At 46.6% G+C, this 23,643-nt stretch overlaps 1 protein-coding gene across 3 annotated transcripts; it reads left to right on the forward strand.

Moving 5' to 3' along the window:
- The first annotated feature begins 205 nt into the window (after positions 1-205).
- On the forward strand, positions 206-23,406 carry Marveld2 (MARVEL domain containing 2). Of its 3 annotated transcripts, none has more exons than XM_016001283.3 (7): positions 206-270; positions 4,857-6,032; positions 8,810-8,845; positions 17,013-17,158; positions 17,680-17,851; positions 20,741-20,791; positions 21,209-23,406. In XM_016001283.3, the coding sequence occupies exons 2-7, from the start codon at positions 4,872-4,874 to the stop codon at positions 21,329-21,331; spliced, it is 1,689 nt and encodes a 562-aa protein (XP_015856769.1). In that variant the 5' UTR covers positions 206-270; positions 4,857-4,871; the 3' UTR covers positions 21,332-23,406. The 3 variants fall into 3 exon arrangements, with proteins under 3 accessions (XP_015856769.1, XP_006982773.1, XP_076408305.1); XM_006982711.4 differs by lacking the exon at positions 206-270 and adding an exon at positions 273-581; XM_076552190.1 differs by lacking the exon at positions 206-270 and adding an exon at positions 551-751.
- The last annotated feature ends 237 nt before the right edge of the window (positions 23,407-23,643 follow it).

Below are 23,643 nucleotides of genomic sequence, written 5' to 3' on the forward strand. Positions count from 1 at the left end.
TTTTAACATTGCCTACCATGCACTGTCTCCCTGGGTTCAGGCAAAGTAGAACAAATGTTCTAAAGATGGACAGGGGCGGGTAGCACCTTACACTGCCCCTTCCTGGCAGGCGCTGGGCGGGCTGGGTACCTGCGGGGGTGAGGTCGGCTGCGCGGGTGAGGCCGGCAGGAGTGGCCGGGGCGGCCGGGCGGGGCGCTGAGCTCGACCACGCCCCACGATCCCGATCCCAGTTTCGGTGCCCGCGGAGGGGAGGCACGCGCTTCCGGCCAGGTGAGTGGGTCGGCGATGGGCCGCCGGGCCGCGGGGAGGACCTGTGGCCCCGGGCACACGTCCCGGAGCCTCCTCCGCCCCGCGGCCGGGCTGAAGCCGGAGCACGTGGGCGCTCCGCTCCGGGGGCGGCGCGGGAGGGTTTCGCTGCCGCGACAGGTGCGGCCGGCTGGACCGCCGCCTGCCTCCTTCCGGGCGCCGGCTGGCGCCGCCCTCGCCACTTTCCCGGCCGCCCTGACCGGGACAACGGCCACCTCGGGGCGGAAGCCAGAGTGGATTTTCCAGAGAAGAAGGCGAAGGCGGGACGCGCACCGGTGGGTACGGCCGCGGAGCCGGGAGGCTGCATGGGGGAGCCCCGCGAGAACGAACGCTGGGTGTCTGTCCGCAGGCAGCTGCGGCTCCGCTGCTCCCCGACCCCAGATCCTGGGGCAGTCCACCTTCCGGAGGCGGCAAAACTTTTAGGGGCGATTGTGCGTGTGTAAAGGTAATCAGGCTTGATTCCCATGACGCTCGGGAACCATTTTCCCGGCCACCGCTGTGACATTCCCAAGTCTCTGGGCCCCAACTAAACAAAGACCTGCGGTCTCAACCACCTGGATGGAGCCTAGAGGGCTCTGGGGCAACCCGTAAGATGTCAGGGGTAGCTGTGTATTTAAGATGTGGTAAAATACCACTGATCATTCCTTGTTGAGAGAACACAGTTTGCTCTTCTAGTCGACACATTTAAATTATTTTTTAATTTAAATAATAAAAGTGATGTAACTCACAGGTGAAGATGAGTTGAATCCGCTACAGTGAGTCATACTTTCAGCAAGGAGTTAAATTAACAAGCAGGGTGCCCTGTAAACCGTGTATACCCTAGACACTTCAAACCTGTTCAGTTTGTTTGTTGTGCTTTTGCTTCTACTTTTTATTAGTTTGGTTTGTTTGAGACAGGCTTTCTCTGTGTAGCCCTGGCTGTCCTGGAACTTGCTTTGCAGACCAGGCTGGCCTCAAACTCAGAGATCCACCTGCCTCTGTCTCCCCGAGTGCCGGGATAAAGGCCTTTGCCACTGGTGGGCTTTGCTTCTACATTCTTAGGCATGTGTTGAATGTAAACTTTTTAGGACATAAAGACAGAAGGACAAAAGTAAGTGCTGTTGTACTGGCTGGTTTTATGTCAACTTGACACAAGCTAGAGTCCTTTAGGAGAGGGAGTCATAGTTGAGAAAATGTATAGGTTGGCCTGTGGCAAGCCTCTGGTGCATCTTCTCTATTGATGATGGATGTGGGAGGGCCCAGCTCACTATGGGTAGTGTCATCCCTGGGCTGGAGGGCCTGGATGCTATTTAAAAAAAACAAAACAAAACTGAGCAATCCAGTAAACAGCTCATCTCCATGGCCTCTGTGTTAGCTCCTGCCTCCGAGTTCCTGCCCTGACTTCCCCCAGTCATAGAGTGTGATCTGAGTGTTGTAAGCTGAAATAAACCCTCTCCTCCCCAAGTTATGGCCATGGTGTTTTATCACAGCAATAGAAACCCTAACAAGACACAGTTGTCATTCAGAGAGCTGGTTTGCCTCATCCACCTTGCTGGGTTATCAATACTAATTCTCCAGGCTTAGAGTGCCTTATTGGAGGACCCTGAAGTTCCTTCTTGGATTCCTCCCATCTATTGGGTGGCTGTGTCTAGTCTGGTGGCAGTACCTACCCTCCAGACCAACTGAATCTCTACCTGGATTCCTAAGATGCCGCTGAAACTCATGTGAAATCTATTCTCTGAGGGTGGAGAAATGAATTTACCATAAAGTGATCAGAAAGACGTCTGGCATTTGCTTCTTCTTTTTTTTTTTAAAGCAAATTATTTTATGTAGGTGAGTGTTTTGGCTGCATGTATGTCTGCACCATACGTATTCAGTGCCCTTGGAGGCTGAAGAGTGTGTTAGATCCAGTGGAACTGGAGTTACCCTTAGGTTGTGAGCCTCCACGTGAGTGCTGGGAATTGAACCCAGGTCCTCTGGAAGAACAGCCATTGTTTTTAACCACTGAGCCATCTCTCCAGGCCCTCTGGCACTTGCTTCTAAGTGATCTCTCCTGGCAGAGGAGGAAGAGGACAGGGAAAGGGAAGTGGATAGGATTGATTGGTCTAGATGAGTAATTGCTGGAGCTGATGCATGTGGTACAAGAAGGGATCCGAATACTACCCTTTCCACTTTTGATTATGTTTAAATTCTTCTGTCACTGTGTATTTTACGTTCCCTGTGTCTAGAATACAAGGCCTCGCCGTCTCCATGGCTATCACCCTGATGCTTTGGATCGTATCAGCAGCCTCTTTATCTTAGCCTTCCCCTCTGGATGGTACTGTAAACACCACATCCAAAGAGATTGGATCACGTCACTCCTCAACTTGGAATCCTCTGATGGCTTCTTGCCACTCATGAATAGCCAGTGGATTTAAGGTCTTACGTGAATCGGTTGGCTTCGGTTCTGCCATGTGTCTCATTCTGCTGTGTCTCTGATTTGGCATCCCCTTAGCGTGTAAGGCAGTCCCAAAGGGCTTTGGGGACTTCCACTGTGGCTGGGCTACACTTTTGTTTCCCTGGAGCAGTCCTTCGAGGCGGCTGTTTGGTTTCCTCTTTCCCCTTTTTCCATATTTGCCACTTTCTCCACAAGACTTCCCTGGCCACACTAAAACAACAGCCGGCCAAGGTGCCCTCCCTGCTCCCCTCTGAAAACTTTGATCCTTGGTGCATCGCATCGTGCATTTCACTTACCACCTGCCACCCACAGTAGGATTTAAGTGGCATAAAAACAGAGACATTAAATAACGCCTCAGTGTGCCTGATCCATCCAAGGTCCTCAGTTGATCTTTGTTGACTAAGGGGGTCTCCATTTTGCAAAGTAAAACAATGCCTTAGGATTTCCAAATTGTTCAACACCTGAAAGGTGAGAGCACACTTTTTTTTTGTTTGTTTGTTTGTTTTTGGGTTTTTTTTTTTGTTTGTTTGTTTGTTTTCCCGAGACAGGGTTTCTCTGTGTAGCTTTGCGCCTTTCCTGGATCTCGCTCTGTAGCCCAGGCTGGCCTCGAACTCACAAAGATCCGCCTGGCTCTGCCTTCCGAGTGCTGGGATTAAAGGCGTGTGCCACCACCACCCAGTGAGAGCACACATTTTATTTGGTCATAATTTCAAGTATAGTACCATATGTCTAGCTGAATATCCAATAAAAAGGCATAAACAGTTGAAGGGAGAAATTCAGTGTGCCTCAAACCTAGGACTTCAGCAGCAAGTGTTTTTTGTTGTTTTTTTATTCTGCACATAATTAGGTCATTGCTTTCATCAGAGAAGACAACAGGCTTAGTGAAAGTGCTTTCAATAGTTTTCTCAGGTACATTAAATTCCTCCTAAGATGCTTTCGTTGTCCATGGCAACAGCAAATTGCCTTTAGAGAACTGCTCTGGGAACAGTGATACTCAGTTAGGGCTGCTGCTGTTTTACACTTCTCGGAACCCACGGCCTTTGATGTTTTTACCTCGGAGAACTCAGTTTCTGGAATCTGGTGCCAACTGTTAATATTTTAGGAGGGAAGAAGCAAGCCCTCTCAGCTAACTTTTTCTCTTGTTATTTTATTATTCTGTAGGATGAATGTTTTGACGGCTGTTTTCAGTCAGTGCATCATATGGATGCAGTCCCCCCGCAAGGCCAGAAGATGGCGTCATATCCCCTGGGCCTTGGGTCAAGGCTGATTCTGAGCCCCCACGTGGGTGCTGAGGATTGAACCCAGGTCCTCCAGAGAGCAGCCAGTGCTCTAACCCCTCAGCTAACTTTTGATTAGAAAGGGAAAGGCCACATGCTTGCTGTGTCTTAAGAGTGCTCTAATGGCTTCTTGGCCATTCCAAAGCAAATGTGAGCTATGAACACACACACACACACACACACACACACACACACACACACACACACACACACAGTATTTGCTGACTCATCAAATTTTGGTATGCTCAGATTCCTTTTTTTTCTCTTTCTTCCTTCCTTCCTCCCTCCTTCCCTTCTTTCCTTCCTTCCTTCTTTTCTTTCTTTCTTTCTTTCTTTTTTTTGACAGGATTTCTCTGTAACAGCCCTGGAACTCGGTTTGTAGACCAGGCTGGCCTCAAACTCACAGAAATCCACCTGCCTCTGCCTCCCAGGTGCACCACCACCACCTGACACACGCAGACTGAAATATTTTGATTTAGATGTCTAAAGAAAATTGTACTTGGGAATATGTTAGCATTCTGTATTGTTTAAGTTTTTGGGTTGGGTTTTTTTTTTTTTTTGTCCATAGGCCTCATACATAAAATAGACTTAAATGCTTTAGTACATAACATTCAAAACTAGTATTTAAATTTTTTATTGCACTTAAAATGCAATGGTGTAGAATACTTAACTACATATCTGGATGATCTAATTGGTAGATGTGTTTAAAATGTGTTTATCATTTTATATGCAATAGTACTTGGATATAATCACGTTTGCCTCATGAATCCTTTTTGCAACTAAGTGAATAAAATAACGATTTTATTTATGGAGGATAAAGTAAGTAAACATAGGAATAACGTTAGTCTTGGTCACAGGTGTGAAAATCACAAATGTCGTCAAGTGATGGAAGGTCCAGGATTCGGGACAGGGGCTATAGTGAGGTTCCAGGGGACATGCCTCGTCCAGACGGTACTATAAGAACCCTCCAGTCCCTGCACAGCAGTGAGCTGGCCGTGAGCGCGGATCCTCTGCCGCCTCCCCCTCTCCCATTACAGCCACCATTCGGCCCGAGCTTCTACTCAAGTGACACGGAGGAACCAGCCGTAGCCCCAGACCTGAAGCCGGTCCGGCGCTTTGTCCCCGACTCCTGGAAGAACTTCTTCAGAGGGAAGAAAAGGGACCCGGAATGGGATAAGCCGGTGTCCGATATCAGATACATCTCCAATGGTGTGGAGTGCTCACCTCCGGCCTCTCCAGCGAGACCAAACCACCTCCCACCCAGCTCTTCTTACAAAGACCCCTCCGGAGGGTCAGACGGCACCTTTAACTCCCAGCAAGAGGCGGATGCCATGTTTGCCCAGGACCCCTGTGCATCCCTAGACCGGCGCACGCAGACGGCGCGGACCTACAGCGAGAAGGTGGAGGAGTACCACCTGCGGTACGCCTACATGAAGTCCTGGGCAGGCCTGCTGAGAATTCTGGGTGTGGCAGAGCTGCTTCTCGGGGCTGGCGTCTTCGCCTGTGTCACCGCTTATATCCACAAGGACAACGAGTGGTACAACCTGTTTGGATATTCACAGCCCTACGGCGCGGGGGCTCTCGGCAGCCTGGGCAGCACGTACGGGGGTTATTACTACAGCGGCCCCAAGACCCCTTTTGTACTCGTGGTGGCCGGATTGGCTTGGGTCGCCACTATTATTATTCTGGTGCTTGGCATGTCCATGTATTACCGCACCATTCTTTTGGACTCCAACTGGTGGCCCCTGACGGAGTTTGGAGTTAACGTTGCCCTGTTTATCCTGTACATGGCTGCAGCCATTGTCTATGTGAACGACACCAACCGAGGCGGACTCTGCTACTATCCATTATTTAACACGCCCATGAATGCCATGTTCTGCCGGGTAGAAGGAGGTCAGATAGCCGCGATGATCTTTCTGTTTGTCACCATGATAGTTTACCTCATCGGCGCCCTGGTCTGTCTGAAGCTGTGGAGGCATGAGGCGGCGCGGAGGCACCGGGAATACGTGGAGCACATGGAGCAGCAGCAGGAGGTAACGTGACTTCTCAATGCGTTTTGTTTGGCGTTGGTTTGTTTTCCTGTTGCTGCTAAAAATACAACAGCCTCCAAGCGTTGTCGAAGTCTAGATCTGTATCTGCATTTAAATGAGCTGGATTTCAAGAGTCCCTGCTCAGCGACTTACTTAGGATAACCTAACACCTGTGCTGTGGCAGAGAGACACCACTGGAGCACGTAGCTTCTTAACCGCTGTGGTGGCTCACTGAAATGTCTTATCATCAAGGCAAGTCCAGGAACAGCTTTGATTCCTTCCTAAGATCAAATTTCATAAAAACCCGGGAAATATTTCATTCCCGGGAGGGAAGTACTTACTTAAATACTACAATTTACTCTGTCCCCCTCCCAGTGAAGTAACACCAAGTAAGACTATGGAGCTGAGGGGACGGGGGTGCCTCAGTCATGGGGACCTGAGCAAGAAGTCATTCGATCTCTAGAAGAAGTACAAAGTTGTTGGCATGCACCTGTACTCCCAGGGCTGGGAGGTGGGAGGTGGAGGCAGGAGGATGCCTTGACACTTCAGGTCTATCTAGCCTGGCCCTTGGTGGCAAAATTCCAGGCCAATGGAGACCCTGTCTCAAACAAAAGGTGGACAGCACCCGAGGACTAACCCCTTAGGTTGGTCTCCACGTGTGTAATGTGTAGGCATATAAACCAACAGGTACGTACACACGCGCACACACACACACACACACACACACACACACACACACACGCTAATGGGAACGGTGACTTAAGCCTGTAACCCCTGCTGTTGGGAAGTTGAAGCAGGACGATTGTGAGTTCAAGGCCAGCCTGGGCCATATAGTTTGAGGCCAGCCTGGGCTCCTTTTCAAGCCCCTGTCTCAGAAAGCAAAAACAGAATGAATGTGGTGGTTGTTTGCTTTAAAAACAAACACTGCATGACTGAGTTGTGGTAAACATGACTAGTGAATGGCTTTTAATGGTTCATCATTATTTTGGAGAGGTCTGTATTCCAAAATAAGAAACTACTGCATTTGTTTTTCTTCCTTGGCTTTTACTTATTAAAAATAACGATGAAAAGAATCAATAAGTAATGAGAATAACATAGAGGAAAAATGATGGTGATATCTAATGGATAAGATCATGTAAAACATTCCATTTAAAATTATTTGACGGCAGCAAACATTAGGTATTGTTGTGCTACTTTCTGTATGCCCTGAAATAAGGTGATATTTCACTGTCTTCCAGGAGGTGCGGTAGAAGCTCCTATTCCACTGAAAGTATTGTTTGCCTTTAATTTGTCCCTAATTAAGTTGACCATGTTGTAAATGTTTGCATTGCTACTTTCCCTGGCCTTTAGAGTCTATATGATCGCACATGTACAAGTCAAGCTTAAACCCCATCCCTTTAGGAGCACGTTTTATGAATGTGATGCATTTGTGTTTGTTTGTTTAAGACATGGTTTCAGTGTGTAGCCCCAGCTGGCCTAAAACTCACTGTGTAGACCAAGACTTCACAGAGATCTGCCTGTCTCAGCCTCTGCTGGGATGAAAAGTGTACTCCACCACGCCTGGCCCTGCAAATGGTTTTTTATAACACTTATGTGTTAATCAAGACACTTAGAATGTTCTCACGTGAATTTTACAAAGTTACTTCTAGAAATGTACTTCAGCACTTCAAGAGTGTTTCTTTTTGTTTTTAAAATGTTTTTCCTTCAGCAAAAACTTACTTTGTGCCAGGTGGTGGTGGCACACATGCTTTTAATCCCAGCATTTGGGAGGCACAGGCAGGTGAATCTCTGAGTTTGAGGCCAGCCTGGTCTACAGAGTGAGTTCCAGGACAGCCAGAGCTACACAGAGAAACCCTGTCTTATTGGAGAGGAGGTCTCACTATGTAGCCCAGGTTGGACTCAAACTGATTGTATAGCTCAGGATGGCTTTCAACTCACCACAGACCTCCTGCCTCAGCCTCCCAGAGAGTTAGAATTTCAGGTGTAAGCCAGTGTGTTTATCTTAAAAACTTTCTATAATTTTTTTTACAATATTTGATTAAACTTGAATTATTGAAGGTGATAGAACAGCCTTTTTTTCCCCTATTAATTTTATAAAGTGACTATATCAGCTTTTTATTTATCCAAAGTGCTGGGCATGGTGGGTCACACCTGTAATGCCAGCACTTGGGACAGAGCAAGAGAATGGCCACAAGATTTAGGCCAGCCTGATCATGCAGTGAGTTATAGGCTAGCCTAGGCTACATAACAAGATCGTATCTCATAAGACAAACAAGCAAACAAAACAATCAAATCACCCAAAATAAAGTAACCAGAAATAAATAAAATCTAGGTCATTCAAGCAACTTACCTAATAGTGCCCACCGTTCCCATATCTCCACATCCTTCCCATGCTCCTGGTTAACAGGGAACTAAGGTTACCAGTCATCCTCTGTTCTCCTCTGGCTCATAGAAATGTAGGCAAACAAGTATGGAGAAGGAACATCAAGGAGAGGGTCAACTTCTGGACGTTGAGATTGGGCTAGAAGTGCAAATGGACGGGAACATTTGCAAAATAGCTTCTATAGTGTGTGTGTGTGTGTGTGTGTGTGTGTGTGTGTGTGTGTGTGTGTGTGTGTAATGTGCACTTGCATGTGAGGTTCAGAAGAGGGCGTGAGATCCCTGACGCTGGAGTTACGGGCAGTTGTGAGTCTGTGAGAACAGTAAGCACCCTAGACCGCTGAGCTAGCTCTTCAGCCCCTTGAGAAACCATTTTAACTCTTTTGTTGTTGTTATTCCAGGTAAATGATCCATCGTTGTCATCAAAAAGGAGAATGGTAAGAGCAACGTGAACTAAGTTATGCTATGCCTGTAGATTTGATAAACGTTTATCTCTTGTGTGTATTTGCTGACAATAGAATCATCCGTGTGTGAAACTATGATACTCAGTTTGGATGAAGACTTCCAGGGTTTTTTTTTTTCCCGATACCATAAGGACCAAATTAGGTGGTCTTCCCTAGACCCCCTTTTCATTTTGTTACATGAATGCTTTGTAAGTGAACGTGGTTGGTCTTCCTTCTGTGTTTGTTTGTCTGAGGTAAGTTCTTGCTGTGTGGCCCAGGCTGGCCTTTAATGCATGCTGCTCCGGCTTCTGCCTCCTGGGCTCCGGGACTCTTGGCTTACTAACTGTGCCTGGCTAATTTCCTTCAGTGGAAATCATTCTTCCTGAGGCTGGGATATAGCTCAGTTGGCAGAGTGCTTGCCTGGCACGTCCGAAGGCCTGGATTCCCTCCTTAGCACTACACCAACTGGGCATTGTGGCCCATGGCTGTAATCCCAGCATGTGGAAGGTAAATGCAGGAGAATCAGAAGTTCAAGGTCATTGTCTCAGTTAGGGTTTCTGTTGCTGTGATGAAGCACCATGACCATAGCAACGTGGGGAGGGAAGGGTTTATTTCACTTACACATTAACATCACAGTCCGTCATCGAAGGAAAAAGTCAGGGGTGGAAACTTAAGCATGGCAGTTCACACACACACACACACACACACACACACACACACACACACACACACACTTCACATGGGAAATAACATTTTATGATGCTAACACTCATTAACAGATAATGTCAAGATCTAGTATCAAAAGTATGCAGAATGCTAACGTTTGGAAGTATGTTCAAAATATCCTCGATATAAAGGTCAGCGGGAGTATGCTTGCCTGCCTAGTGTGTTTGAGGCCCTGGGTTTAATCCCCATCACTGAAATCCATTCGTTTATCCGTCCGTCCATCCATCCATCCATCCATTCATCCAGCCAGCCAGCCAGCCATTTGTAAATCATCTTTGGGGCATTTAAAGGCGTCCACTTTGCACCTGCTTGTTTCCCAGTACCAGGCTGGCCATGGTCATCTCACTGGGCTGCGATGTGGCAGTGACGTGGTAGTAGCAATTGTTCTTGTAGAATGTGTGGGCTTCCTGGTTATTCCCACTGACAGCAGTGGGATTTACCGATGGAACTCAGTGTAGCGTAGGGTCAACCTAAAAAGCCAGGAAGATGCCCTGGAATAGTTAGGAAAATGGTAGAATCTCCCCCCCCCCTTTTTTTTTTTTTCCTTAGACAGGCAGGGTTTCTCTGTATAGCTCTAGCTGTCCTGGAACTTCTCTGTAGACCAAGCTGGCCTTGAACTCTGCCTCCCACGTGCTAGGACTAAAGGTGTGGGCTACTGTGCCTGGCTGGAATGCACATTCTTACTTTGGAAATCATTCGATCTCCAGCCTCCCTGACTCTTATAAGATAAGGAGGCTGAAGCCAAAACACATCCTTTTAAAGGCCTCTCTGGAGATGGATCACAGCAGAAAAAGCTTACGTATATTCTGAGAAGGACTCCCGTTAATCCATTGGACTTAACCAATGAGAAACCTGACGGAATGTTCCAGAACCCCGGCTTTTCATGGGTGTGATTCTTCACCTGCTTTCCCCTGGGTCATAGCAGGGATGGTTTGGCGGAGAGGCTTGGGGGGGAGCGTGACACCTGGAGAAGAGGAGACAACTTCAGATTTAGACTGCTCTAGTCAGGGCACCAGGGCAGCTGGCTCTTGCCCTTTGATCCCGTGGAAATGACTTCTCTTCTCTGAACTTGAATTTCCTGTTCAGTTTTGGTCTGAACCTTATTGTTTGTATTTTATGATTTTTTTTTTTTTTTTTTTTTTTTTTGGTTTTTCGAGACAGGGTTTCTCTGTGTAGCTTTGCGCCTTTTCCTGGAACTCACTTGGTAGCCCAGGCTGGCCTCGAACTCACAGAGATCCGCCTGCCTCTGCCTCCCGAGTGCTGGGATTAAAGGCGTGCGCCACCAACGCCCGGCTCAATATTTTATGATTTTTTTAATCATAATCATTTTTTTTTTTGAGACTATGAGATTTTGAGAAGCAAGAACTTTTTTTTTTTTTAAGACAGGGTTTCACTCTGTAGCCCTGCCTGGTCTGGAACTCTCTATGCAGACAAGGCTGGCCTTGAACTCTCAGATATCATTTGTCTCTACCTCCTGAGTACTAGGATTAAAGGTATACATTCTCTCACTTGACTGAAATATAGTTTTTAAAGATTTATTTGTTTTTATTTTATGTGATGTGGGTTTTGTCTGTTAATATGTCTGTATACCACATGCATGCATGCTCATGGGGGCCAGAGAAAAGGGTGTCAGATCTACTGGAACTAGAGTTACAAATTGTTGTGAACTGCCGTGGGGGTGCTGGGAATGGAATTTGAGTTCTCTGGAAGAATAGCCAGTGCTTTTAAGTGCTGGGTCATCTCTCCAGCCTCAAGATTTATTTTTATTTGTGTGTGTGTGTGTGTGTGTGTGTGTGTGTGTGTGTGTGTGTGTGTGTATGTATGTATGTATGTATCTGTGTGTGTCTATGTGTGTCTCTGTGTGAATGTATGCCGTGTGTGTGAATACCCTTGGTGGCCATTAGAAGGTCGTTGGAGCTGGAGTTGCAGATGGTTGACAGGCCTGTGTGCACACTCAGGGAACACTGGAACTTGCACAGGTGTGCATTGGACAGATCTGCTCTCCATGCTTCTAATCCACAGGCTGTCCACCCAGCCCGCTTTTAGTTTGAAGGGCATAGTAAATTCTGTAGCGTCACCCATCTGCCCCGACCTTTAATTCCTTCCTCTGGGACCATAGTAGAGCACTGCCAATGTTTGCTAGCAGAAAGGGTTTCTGCTAAGAAACAGGAAGGAGGCCATGTTAGACCTTGGCTCTTCAGCCTCTCTCCTTCTGCAAATGTGCTTGTCACTAGGAAAGTGTGGCTCGTCCCAGGGCTGGAGCACAATCCCACACTTTTGTTTTTGTTTTTTTGTTTTTCGAGACAGGGTTTCTCTGTGTAGTCTTGGTGTCTGTCCTGGATCTCGTCCTCTAGACCAGGCTGTCCTCGAACTCACAGAGATCTGCCTGGCTCTGCTTCCCGAGTCCTGGGATTAAAGGCGTGCGCCACCACTGCCCGGGGCCATGAGTCATTTTCAAGATTGGAGTGTCACTGGGATGAGGAAGAGCACCCTAGGATACAGAGAACCCAGCAGAATGAACGTGGTCCTCAAAATGCATTCCCCCTGTGTCTCGGTTACTTTTCAATTGCTGTGATAAAACAACGTGACCAAGACAACTTATAAAAGACAGCATTTAATGTGGGGCTTGTGGCTTCAGAGCCAGAGTCCGTGATAGTGGAGCAAAGGCATGGTGGCAGGAACAGCTGAGAGTAAGTAGGAGGCAGAGAGATACACACACTGGGAACGGCATGGCCATTGGAAGCCTCATAGCCCACCCCCCAGTGACGCACCTCCTCCAGCAAGGCCACACCTCCTGGTCCTTCCCAAGCAATTCCACCAACTGGGGACCAGGTATTCAAACATCTGAGCCCTGGGGGCCGTTCACCTTCAGACCACTCCAGCAAGACATCCTGTTCCTGTTTCCTTATTCTTCCCCACTTGTTTGCTTTGGGTCCCAGTGGCTTGTGATGTGCTGTCCACCCATCTGGCTCGTGGGCTCGGAGCTTCTCCTTTCCTGGTCCCATTCCTTGGGCTGGTTAGCAACCTCCACTGGCTCTGTGCCATTTGGTGAGGTAGGAGCCAGTGGCTTCGACAGTGAGCTGATGTTAAACCAAACCTCAAGACCAGTCCGGAAGCAGGGAAGTGGGAAAATAAAAGACCTTTAAAAGCTGCCGTAGCGATGGAGGGCAAGACTTCAAAACTCTTCTTTGCGTGTTTGCACCTTTGCTTTTGGAAGAGAAGAAAGAAGTTTCTGCATCAGAGAAGGGCCAGGTTTCCGGGCGGGCAGGGCCTTATCTTCCTACGGCCGTGGCTGGTGCAGCCTGCCTCGGTCATCAGGCTTGTTTCTAGGGTGCTTGTAGAACTTCAGGGCCGTTTGGCATGTAAGCTACATACGTCTCATTACACAGGTTTTTCTTCATCTTGTTCATCTCCAATGTCAGTGAACCTTGGCTTAGGGTGCAGGGCTTGGTAGCACACCGGCCTGGCATGCTCAAAACCTCGGGGTTTGGTCTCCAGCATCACAGAAATCAAACACTTACAGAGTTTAATTGTTTTTTTTTTTTTCTTTTTTTTTTTTTCCTGGCTAGTTGATGTAAACCTTAGCGGGTTTGCTTTCCCTCTTGGAACTTCACCTCTTACGTACTGGGCCCTTCTGGCGTCTACCAGCCTTGGCTGGTGTTCTGGGTGCTGGGCAGTTGAATGCTGAACTGCCTTTGACTGTTTATTCTAGAAGATTCCTCTGCATCTTCCACTGCCATGCCCTAAACGCTGGCTTTGATAGAAACCTCTCCCAGTTCTTATCTCAGCCATTTCCCCCTCTTTCCTGAATAAGTAATACTTTTATTGAAGGGTGTGGCTTTAATCCACCATCTACTGCCTGTAGGCTTTCCAGAGGCCCAAGGCCATAGCTTGAGAACGCTCACAACCTGAGGTAAGACAAGCCTGCTCCCTGTCCTCTGCACAGTCTGAGCAAAATCTTCTTAAAGACTGAGGTTAGAAAAGCTTCCCCCCCCCCCCCCCCCCCCCCCGCCAGTGTTGTTGTTTCCTTCTGGTTTTTATGAGACAGGATCTTGCTGTGTAGCCCAGGCTAGCCTCAAGCTGATCCTCTTGCCACAGTCTCTCATGTGTTGAACAGGTGTGTGCCACCACACCTCGAGAAAGCGTCTTTGAACGTGGCGCGTTCGCTTTCCCTTTCAGATAATGAAGACAGTGTGACTCCCCTCCCCTTCACACCCGGCCGCTCCTAACCGACTCCCATCAGGTCCCCACTGTCACTTTTTCCTCTTTCCACTTAAGTCGGCTTGGGACACTCTTCCGGCAGATTTTTCTTATTTTGAGCTGTATTTCCCATTCTTGCCTGGGGTGTAAATCCTGAAAAAGTCTGTACTTAGCCTCTCATTTGCCACTTCTCATGTGGTGGACGTGGTAAGTCGAACCCAGGGCTTTGTGCACACCAGACCAGCTCAGTGCTGTGGTGGCGTTTCCTTTGGGCCGCCAGCCAGCTTGTTCTTCCCAAACAGAGACTTTATTATTAGTTATGAAATGCTCAGCCTTAGCTTAGGCTGGTCCCACTAGCTCTTTTAACTTAATTTAACCTGTTTCTCTTCACCTATGTTTTGCCTCAGGGCTTTTTACCTTTCTTTCCTTCTCTATGTCCTACTTTCCTGCCTCCTCTGCTGCGGGCCGCAGGAATATCATAAGAACTCAGCTGGTTATGGCAAAGTCACTACCTGGAGGAATCAGGGAATTCCTCCAGAGGAAGCCAAATCCCAAGGAGTTTTTGGTGTTACTTGGCTTGTTATATATCAGCTGTATTCTGTTATGAAAATCATGTGTGCCTTCATAGTTTTCCCAATTGATTTTTCCCTAAGAAGGGCTAACAATGTGGACTGACTAAAGGAGACATCACCCAGGTGGTCACCCAATTTCCGAGGATTAACAGTGATAACAGCCCATATGCAAGTCTCCTGATTTAAGGTAAATTCCACAAGGGGACACCGCCTAGGTCAGGTAGACATTAAGTAATAGCTTTACACAATTTAGCTCAGACCCCTCCTTTCTTACAGCCTTACTAACTTTATAGACCTCTAACTACTTACCTAACCACTTCTAGGAATATTTAGATAAACTTCTGTGCCAACAGCTATGCTCAGCCAGAACTCCCAGTTCAAGCCTCCCTGTAACTATCATTATTGGTAGCATCCGGCCAGGTCCATCACCGGATGGAGGAAAGTACCTTATCAGAGATACCTCTGTACTCTCTAAGAACAGACTTAAGCATCCAGGCTACCTGTTTGAGAAGGCCTGGCGGATGTGCCAATTAAGCCTTACTTCCTCTTTTCCCAAACCTTACCACCAGTTCCAGATCTCCCTTTAACTATCACCAGAGGCATCTAGCTGTACACAGGTTGCCTAGCGACTGAGCACACTTTCCCCCACCCTGCAGAAAAATGGCAGATAGCTTGGACAGACAGGAGCTACAGGAAAAAAGAAGACAGTTTTATTTCTCCCATTGACCTAGCAACTTATAGATTCTTAACACTTTCTACCAACCACGTTTAAGATTATAGTTGAGCACATAAGAACCCTCTTCTTAGATATTACCTGAATTTAGCCTTTAGTTAATTCATTTCCCCATTGGTCACTTCCCTTTGGGGTTGCAAGTGATAATTAATGGTTATCGCCTCCCTGTGTGATTCTTATCACCCCTCCATTTGACCCTGGAAGCCTGGTTTTGCACGGCGAAGGGAATACTGCTTGTAAGTGTATATATACCAGGACTCCCAGGGCACGAGAAGACAGAGAAGAGAAAAGAGAATGGAAGTACGTACTAGATGGGTAAGAACTTGAGAGGAACGAACTGAGATGGGGAAGAACTAGATTGAAGGGCTAGAAGAGAGGACTAGAGGAACGAGATGGAAGATGAGGAAGAGCCAGATGAGAGAGAAGGAGACGGGAGAGGAGCTTGATAGGGGAAAGAACTAGATAGATGAGAACCTAGAAGGGACAGAACTAGATGAAGGAATTAAGATAGAACCTAGAGGGGACAGTAGATAAATATAGAGAGAAATCAGGCAAGAAAGGAGCTAGACATGAACTGAACTGTGTATAAAGGATGTTATGCCAGAGGAATTAAAGCAAGTGGACTATAGAACTCGGTGTGCTGAGATTATATTTCCTGATACTAGTCCTCGCCGTTAGTAGTTCTCTCTCCTGAGCCCCTGGGATGTATAATATTAAGGCTGGTTCCTCTAATATTATACAAGACTCCTCCCTGTCTGTCTGTCTGTCCCCTGGTGTCTCCCTGTCGTCTTCTTTTCTTTCTTCCTCAAGTCTAAATCCCTTCTCCTACTTACTCTCCTGCCCGGAAGTCCCACCGATACTTCCTCCCTTGCTATTGGCTGTTCAGCTTTTTATTAGACCAATCAGGTGCCTTAGTCAGGCAAGGTGAAACAGCAACAACACATCTTTGCAGAGCTAAACAAATATTCCTTAACACAATGCCAGTGAGCTGTACCCAAAGCCTTCTTCATCCACTTAAGAAAAAAAAAGGACTTCCCAGTTTTTCTTACATTTGTTTAGTTTGTATGTGTGCACATACATGTGCCACAGCATGAGTGTGGAGCTCAGGGACAGCAGGCAGGAGCCGGTTCTCTCGTTCCACCCTGTGGGTTTCAGGAATCAAATTCAGGTCCTCTGGCTTGACAGCAAGCACCTTGTATTAGTTTTTTTTTTTTTTTCTATTGCTGTGTAATAAAACACCATGATCAAGACAACTTATAAAAGAAAGCATTTAATTGAACTTATGGTTTCAGTGGTCTGACGAAGTCTGTCATGCCCAGGCATGTGGCAGGAAGCAGCGGCCACGTTGGCTGGAGCAGCCGAGAGCTCACATCTTGATCTGAATGCAGGAGGCAGAGAGCACACTGAACGTGAAATCAGTCTTTGGAAACCTCAGAGCCCACCCTCAGTGACATACCTCCTCCAGCAAGGCCACACCTCCTGATCCTTCCCGAACAGTTCCACCAACTGGGACCAAGCATTTAAACCTATGAGCTGGGGTGTGTGTGTGTGGGGGGGGGTGGCATTCTAACACGCTCTTATCCTGCTGCACCATCTCACCAGCCCCTTCCCAGGGTAGCCTTGAACTCACAGCAACCCTTCTGCCTCAGCCTCCCAGGTGCTGGAGTTAGTCATGAAGCACGAAGCCCTGATCATTATCTGCTTTCGTAATACGCTGATTAGGAGTGGGAGGTGCTTGCCTCGTCCAGATGTGACTGTTCAGCTGTTGCATTGAGAAGACCATTGTGTGTATAAGACACGGAGCTCTAAATGATGATGATTTTTTTTTTACTTGTCTTCTTCCTACTCTGCTTCATTTTCTCCCGGTAGTTTGGGTAGACTCTTTCCCCACTCCCTTGTACGCATCACTACTTATTCTCTTTCACTGCAGTGTGAAGTGGACACCAGTGACAGGCAGAGAGACCAAGAAGCTAATTTCAAAGAGTTGAGGACAGCAAAAATGACCCCTGAACTCCTGAGTGGACACATCCCTCCGGGCTACATTCCCAAGCCCATCGTGATGCCTGACTACGTGGCGTGAGTCGGTCTCAGTTTTTCTTTTTCTTTCTTTTTTTTTTTTTTTTTTTTTTTTTTTTGTTTTTCGAGACAGGGTTTCTCTGTGTAGCTTTGCGCCTTTCCTGGGACTCACTTGGTAGCCCAGGCTGGCCTCGAACTCACAGAGATCCGCCTGCCTCTGCCTCCCGAGTGCTGGGATTAAAGGCGTGTGCCACCAACGCCTGGCCAAGGGTCTCAGTTTTTCTAGCTCTCCCATTTGGACCTTCATTTATTAGTTTGTCATCAAGATAGTACTGTGCTTAAAGTCGTTACATGAATGGTCATTTATTATCCAGGGTAGCATTGGAAAATAAGAAAGGTCTGCCCGGTCTGGCCACTGGGTTAGCTGACCCATGTCACCTACTCAGCTCGTTTTAGTAAAAGTTACGGTGTTTTTCCACTCTGCAGATAGAACCTAGGGCCTTGAGCGTGCTAGGGAAGCACACCACCACCAACCTCCTGCCGAATGAAGTTGTCACCCTGATCTGTGATTCTTCCCTCAGAAAATATCCTGTGATTCGGACAGACGACGATCGAGAACGCTATAAAGCTGTGTTCCAGGACCAGTTTTCCGAGTACAAAGAGCTGTCCGCGGAAGTGCAGGCCATCCTGAGGAAGTTCGATGAGCTGGACGCGGTGATGAGCAGGCTGCCACGTCATTCTGAAAACCACCAGGTCAGTGCCCACAGCTGCTGAGAGGAGGTTGAAGTGTGGAGGAGTGGACTCCCACGGTGTTAGGATGCTCAAACACTCGTCTGCTGTCTGGGAAGGTGTTTGAGATCCTCAGGGTTGGCCAGGCAACATTTCCATTCCCGACAGTGGATCACTGTCTGCAGAGGGCCTGAGGTTGGATCCCAGCAGCAGCCACAAAAAAAAAAAAAAAAAAAAAAAAAAAAAAAAAAAAAAGAAAGAAAGAAAGAAAGAAAAGAAAAGAAAGAAAAGAAAACAGTTAACAAATTATATAACTTAAGGTCTTTTACCATTGCCTTCCTTTTGTCTTTTTATCTGGTGTTGGGGACCGAAGGGTCTCGTGTATGGCAGACAGCACAGTCATCCTCAGCCGCCCCCTACCTTCAGTTATGAAATACTTTATTTTCTTATTGAAGTAAAATATGAGCTTGCCAAAGACATGTGCTGTCAGAGTATTGAAGGACCCAAATGGCACCCTCAAAGTAGAATCATCCCAGGAGGGGTCATGGGCAGCGCATTCCTCAGCCATCTCAGTCCTGCAGGGAAGCGAGTGCTGTGGGGATGGCCGAGAGCAGAGCTAAGCCCCGAGACAGCCAGAGCCGAGTGACCACCAGGATAAAAGCAAAGAGGAAAGCCGTGGTGGAGGCAGTAACTGTGGGAAGGAAAGAAAGTTTTCTCTGAAACACTCTTTTAAAAATGGTATGGAGTAACCTGGGAAGTGGTGGTGCACGCCTTTAATCCCAGCACTCAGGAGGCAGAGGCAGGTGGATCTCTGGAGTTCTAGGTCAGCCTGGTCTACAATGAGAAACCCTGTCTTGAAAAACCTAAAAACAGAAAAAAAGATACAAGATGGCCAGGCATGGGTGGTACAGGCCTTTTATTCCAGCACTTGGGAGACAGAGGTAGGCGATCTCTGTGAGTTCAAAGCCAGCCTGGTCTACAGAGTAAGTTCCAGGCCAGTGAGGCCTACATAGTGGGACCCTGTCTCAAAAAAAACAAACAAAACAACTGAGCAATCTACCTGGTTCTTCCTGTAACTTAAAAAAAATGTCAAAGCCAGGCAGCAGTGTGCACACCTTTAATCCCAGCACTCGGAGGCAGAGGCAGGCGGATCTCTGTGAGTTCAAGGCCGGCCTGGTCTACAGAGTGAGATCCAGGAAGGCACCAAAACTACACAGAGAAACCCTGTCTCGGGAAAAAAAAAAAAAAAGTGCTAAAAAGAATGTATATATCTTAGCCAGGCATTGGTGACGCACGCCTTTAATCCCAGCACTTGGGAGGCAGAGACAGGTGGATCTCTAGTGGGTGAGTTATTAAGGCAACTCCACGTAGTTAAAAGGGAGGTTTATTTTGGGATAACTTACAACAAGTAAAGGGGTAGGTTATAGGATCCGGGAGTGGTGAAGTGTAGTCCAGCTGTGTTCTCTGGAGAACTCTGCTCAAGCTACCTACCATCCAGCATCCAGGATCACCAGAGGCCCTGCATATCTGGATCTTAGGTCTTAAGGACTCCCCTCTTGGCCCTACCTCAGGGGCAGGTCATAGGTAGGCATGACAGTTACTGGAAGCCTCACTGGTGGTAATACTTTCAGGTCAAAGCTGGAACAGCTACCCACTACAGATCTCTGTGAGTAGGCCAGCCTGGTCCACAGATTGAGTTCCAGGAGAGCAAGAAACCCTGTCTCAAAAACCAACCAACCAAACAAACAAAAAGAATGTATATATTTGAATACACACACATTTTTCTTCTGAGAACCCACATTAATTGGGGAGGAAAGATCTTTCTTTTCATCATGTATGTATAGTATACATTTAAATCACTCTTGATTATGAGTTCTCGAAGATAAAATATATATAGTAGTGACATTTCCCCAACCCTGAAGAAATGGAATACTGTTAACTAAGAAACACCAGTTCCAGGGAGCAGGAGAAATTCAGCAAACACTGAAAGAGTGGGTCAGTTGCTACCATTTGGAAAATCCTCAGGTCCACAGGTCCGAAAGGGTAATCAAGTTGAGAGGTCTTCGGAGGTGTGCAAGAAAAGCCGTGTGTGGCCACATAGCCTGCCGTCCCGGCTACTTGGGAGCCGAGCAGGAGAAGCTCCTGGACCCAGGGGTTCTAGGTCAAGGCAACATTTGCAAGATTAAAGGAAGTTGTGTAAAGAAGAATAAGGCACTCGAGAATAAATGGAAACATGTCTGTAGTCCTCTGACTTACTGGAGAGTCAACCTCTTCACAAATACAAAATCTTATCTTTGTATTTATTATAAAATGTATAATAAAATGAGAAGGACCCTTCTATAAGCTCTTCCCAGGAGCTGAATAGTCCCAGCCTCTTACTCAAATACCTGATTCATAAGGAGGCGCTTTCCAAGGAGGGTGGAGATGATGGTAACGGCCCGTGTGGTGGATTTTATGTACCGAGCTCTTTATCAGGCTCATTGTAAATAAGTGAACCTCCTGGCGACCATTCGAGGTGGTTATGGATATTATTTGTGGGGGGAAAAGAATCTTAGGACAGATGGTTTACCCAGGGCCACACAGTGCTTGTTACACTCCCAGAGACCAGTGCCTGGCAGGTAGTTAGTGTGCAAATGTCTGTCCAGTGAATTATATTTTTGTGTAACCATTTTCATTCCAGCTTTGGGCAAAAAAATGGGAAAGTTTGTGTTTGAGGCAGGGTCCCCCTCTGTAGCTCAGACTGGCTTTGAATTCACAGTGGTCCTGCGTCTGCCCCCAAGTGCCATAATTATAGGCATATGCCACTGTGCTTGGCAAAAACAGTTTTCTGTTCTGATTCCCAGTGTTCTTTGAGACATGATTTGAGTAAATGCATGTTTTAACTAAACAAAAATAAAAATATATTATTTTTAGGAACACGAGAGGATTTCAAGAATCCATGAAGAGTTTAGGAAAAAAAAGAATGTGAGTAAAAACAGTTTTCTTGGTCAAAGTGTCCTTGTCCTGGTACACGGGTGATAACTGATAAGACTTCAGGTTTCTTTTAAGCTAAATTATTAATGTCTCTCCATGGAGTCTCTATTGACTTGTGAGATTCCACAAAGGGTGGAGTTGGAAAAACCACGGGAGAGACATTTATTCATACTTCCTACACTTACCTCTTCACATATTTTGATTACTAAAGGTACTTCTCTACTTTCTACATTTCCCTTGGTTTTGCTGTGACCCTAAAGCATGGGCTGTTTTGTGTTGATAGAAAGTGTAACTGTTCTAATTATACAGATCATATCTGCGGGTAGTTCTGCTGTTTTCTGTGTGAAGACGTGTCTGTGTCAATCACTGAGGAAAGCGGGTGCTGAATCATAACTGTTTCTTCCCTAGGATCCTTCATTTCTGGAAAAGAAGGAGCGTTGTGATTACCTCAAGAACAAACTTTCTCACATAAAGCAGAGAATTCAAGAATATGATAAAGTAATGAACTGGGATACGCAAGGTTATTCTTAGACCATTTGGAACTGTTTTTATAGCCAACTATTTATTCACTGCCTTTGTATGCTGGTCTCATGGATGAGAAGCAGGCCCATCCAGGTCGTGGTTTCCCGTCCGAGGTTGAACGGTGTGATTTTACTCAAACATTTCAAACCCACTGAGAGCCTTCACTGAGACCGGAGAGACCATGTGTGTGTGCTCGCCTGTGTACACGTCCACATTTTTCTCATTTAAACACGTTGTCATTTTAGATATCCTGTCACTGGAGAGTGACGAGCTCATGTTCATGTTTCCTCTGTTCAGGCTGCTTCCTTCGATGTCTCTAGGAATTTCTCTTCCTAAGAAAAGTTATTAGGAAATTCTTCCTAGGGTTGTCCCTCCCTTCACAAGGACTTGAAGCCAAGATTGGTGGTCACACACTTTGTGATCTTGGGCAAGTGGATTAATCCTCTGTGCCTGTTTCTTCTGTAAAAGTGAAACTGAAATGGCACCTACCTCAGAGGGCAGTTAGGAGGACCGTGTGAGCTTCCAGAACAGAGCCTGCCACTACACAGCCCCGCAGTCACACAGGGAGTACTGTGGACGTGCTGGTGAAATGGATGAGCCACACAGGATGAGTCTCAAGATGCAGTCCGTAGTCAGCCGTTAACCAGAGGCCACGTGTCCCGTGGTTTTGTCTTGTCACCTTGACCACACGAAGCCTTAAGCAGATGTTTCGCTATTGTTTGTGACCTCTTCTGGGCCCTCACTGCCTCCCGATGTGTAACCAGGGCCACGATGCATGTGTCCCCAAGCCCCGTGGCCCAGACGGTCCCATTCACATGCGCATGGCACCTTTCCGTCTACTTGGATTCCCTCTCTGATTCATTAGTACACTTCATCTCACCAAGAATCACCCTAACTGAAATGTTATTCAAATTTAATATGAAAAAAATACATAAGAAATGTTTTTTGAAAGGACATTGTTGGCAGGCAGGGGATGCAGCTCAGTGGTTGAGGATTTTCCTGGCAGGCATAGATGAGGCCCTGATCCCTAGCAACATCAAAAATTAAAAAAAAAAAAAAATTAATGCTGGAGATGTCACTTGGTTGATAGAGCACCTGCCCAGCATGTGTGGTGATTAGTCCCAGCATGGCATAAACCATACATTGTGTTGAATGCCTGGGAGGTAGAGGCAGGAGGATCAGGAGTTCAGGGTCATCCTTTGCTACATAGTGACTTCAAGGCCAGCCTGGGCTACATGACACCCTGTCTTAAAAAATAAAGAAAATTAGCGGGGCAGTGGTGGTGCACGCCTTTAATCCCAGCACTTGGGAGGCAGAGCCAGGTGGATCTCTGTGAGTTCAAGGCCAGCCTGGGCTACATGACACCCTGTCTCAAAAAATAAAGAAAATTAAAATGGGGAAGAAAAGCATTGCTTTTGGTTTCTTTCTATTCATCAGAATCCATCCAGTAATTTCATTGTGTGGAATTATGGTCTTTCCAAAATATAGCTTCCATTCAGACAATTCATAAATTAATGTCCAGAGGATTTTACAAAGCAGAGAAACCAAAGTAACACATGGAGCGGGTAGCGGCCCAGAAAGTTCCGGCTGCTGAATGACCAACCTTGTGTCTGTGTGTCATTGAAACTGGCACCACCCCTACAGATCCAAGGCCAGCCCGATGTCTAAGCGAGACCTTGTCTCAAAACACAAAACAAATAAAAATTTAAAAAACGGAGGAGGGAGAGGAGCATGAGTACTTTATAAATAAATAAATAAAATATGGTGGCGTGTGCACACTATCCTAGCACTCAGGAGCTGAGGCGGGAGGATGTCAAGTTCAAAGCCAGCCTGGGCTACAAAGCGAGACTCTGTTTTTTGTTGTTGTTGTTTTGTTTTGTTTTTTTTTTTTTTTAAATGTAAGATATTGCCATTTTGTACGTTTAAAGAAATTTTGGGTTAACATTAAAATTAAATGTTAAGGGCATTTAACTTTGTGAAACTCTATTTTACTACAATTATAAATGTTTTAAGACTGATGCTATAGAACTGATTTTGTTGTTGTTGTATCAATGCATAGATGTATTAAAATGTCAGTTACCTGCTGTTTTGTGTGTGTTCTTTATTGGTTGGTTTTCAAACATTCCCGTGTTCACTGAGAGTGTGCTGTGGGATGGTTTGTATGTCAGATGCTCTGATTGGTCAATAAATAAAACACTGATTGGCCAGTGGCCAGGCAGGAAGTAACAGAGGCGGGACTAACAGAGAGGAGAATTGAGAGAACAGGAAGGTGGGAGGAGTCACTGCCAGCCAGCGCCATGACAAGCAGCATGTGAAGATGC

The sequence above is a fragment of the Peromyscus maniculatus genome, chromosome 15 (assembly GCF_049852395.1).
Source record: "Peromyscus maniculatus bairdii isolate BWxNUB_F1_BW_parent chromosome 15, HU_Pman_BW_mat_3.1, whole genome shotgun sequence".
NCBI lineage: Eukaryota > Metazoa > Chordata > Mammalia > Rodentia > Cricetidae > Peromyscus > Peromyscus maniculatus.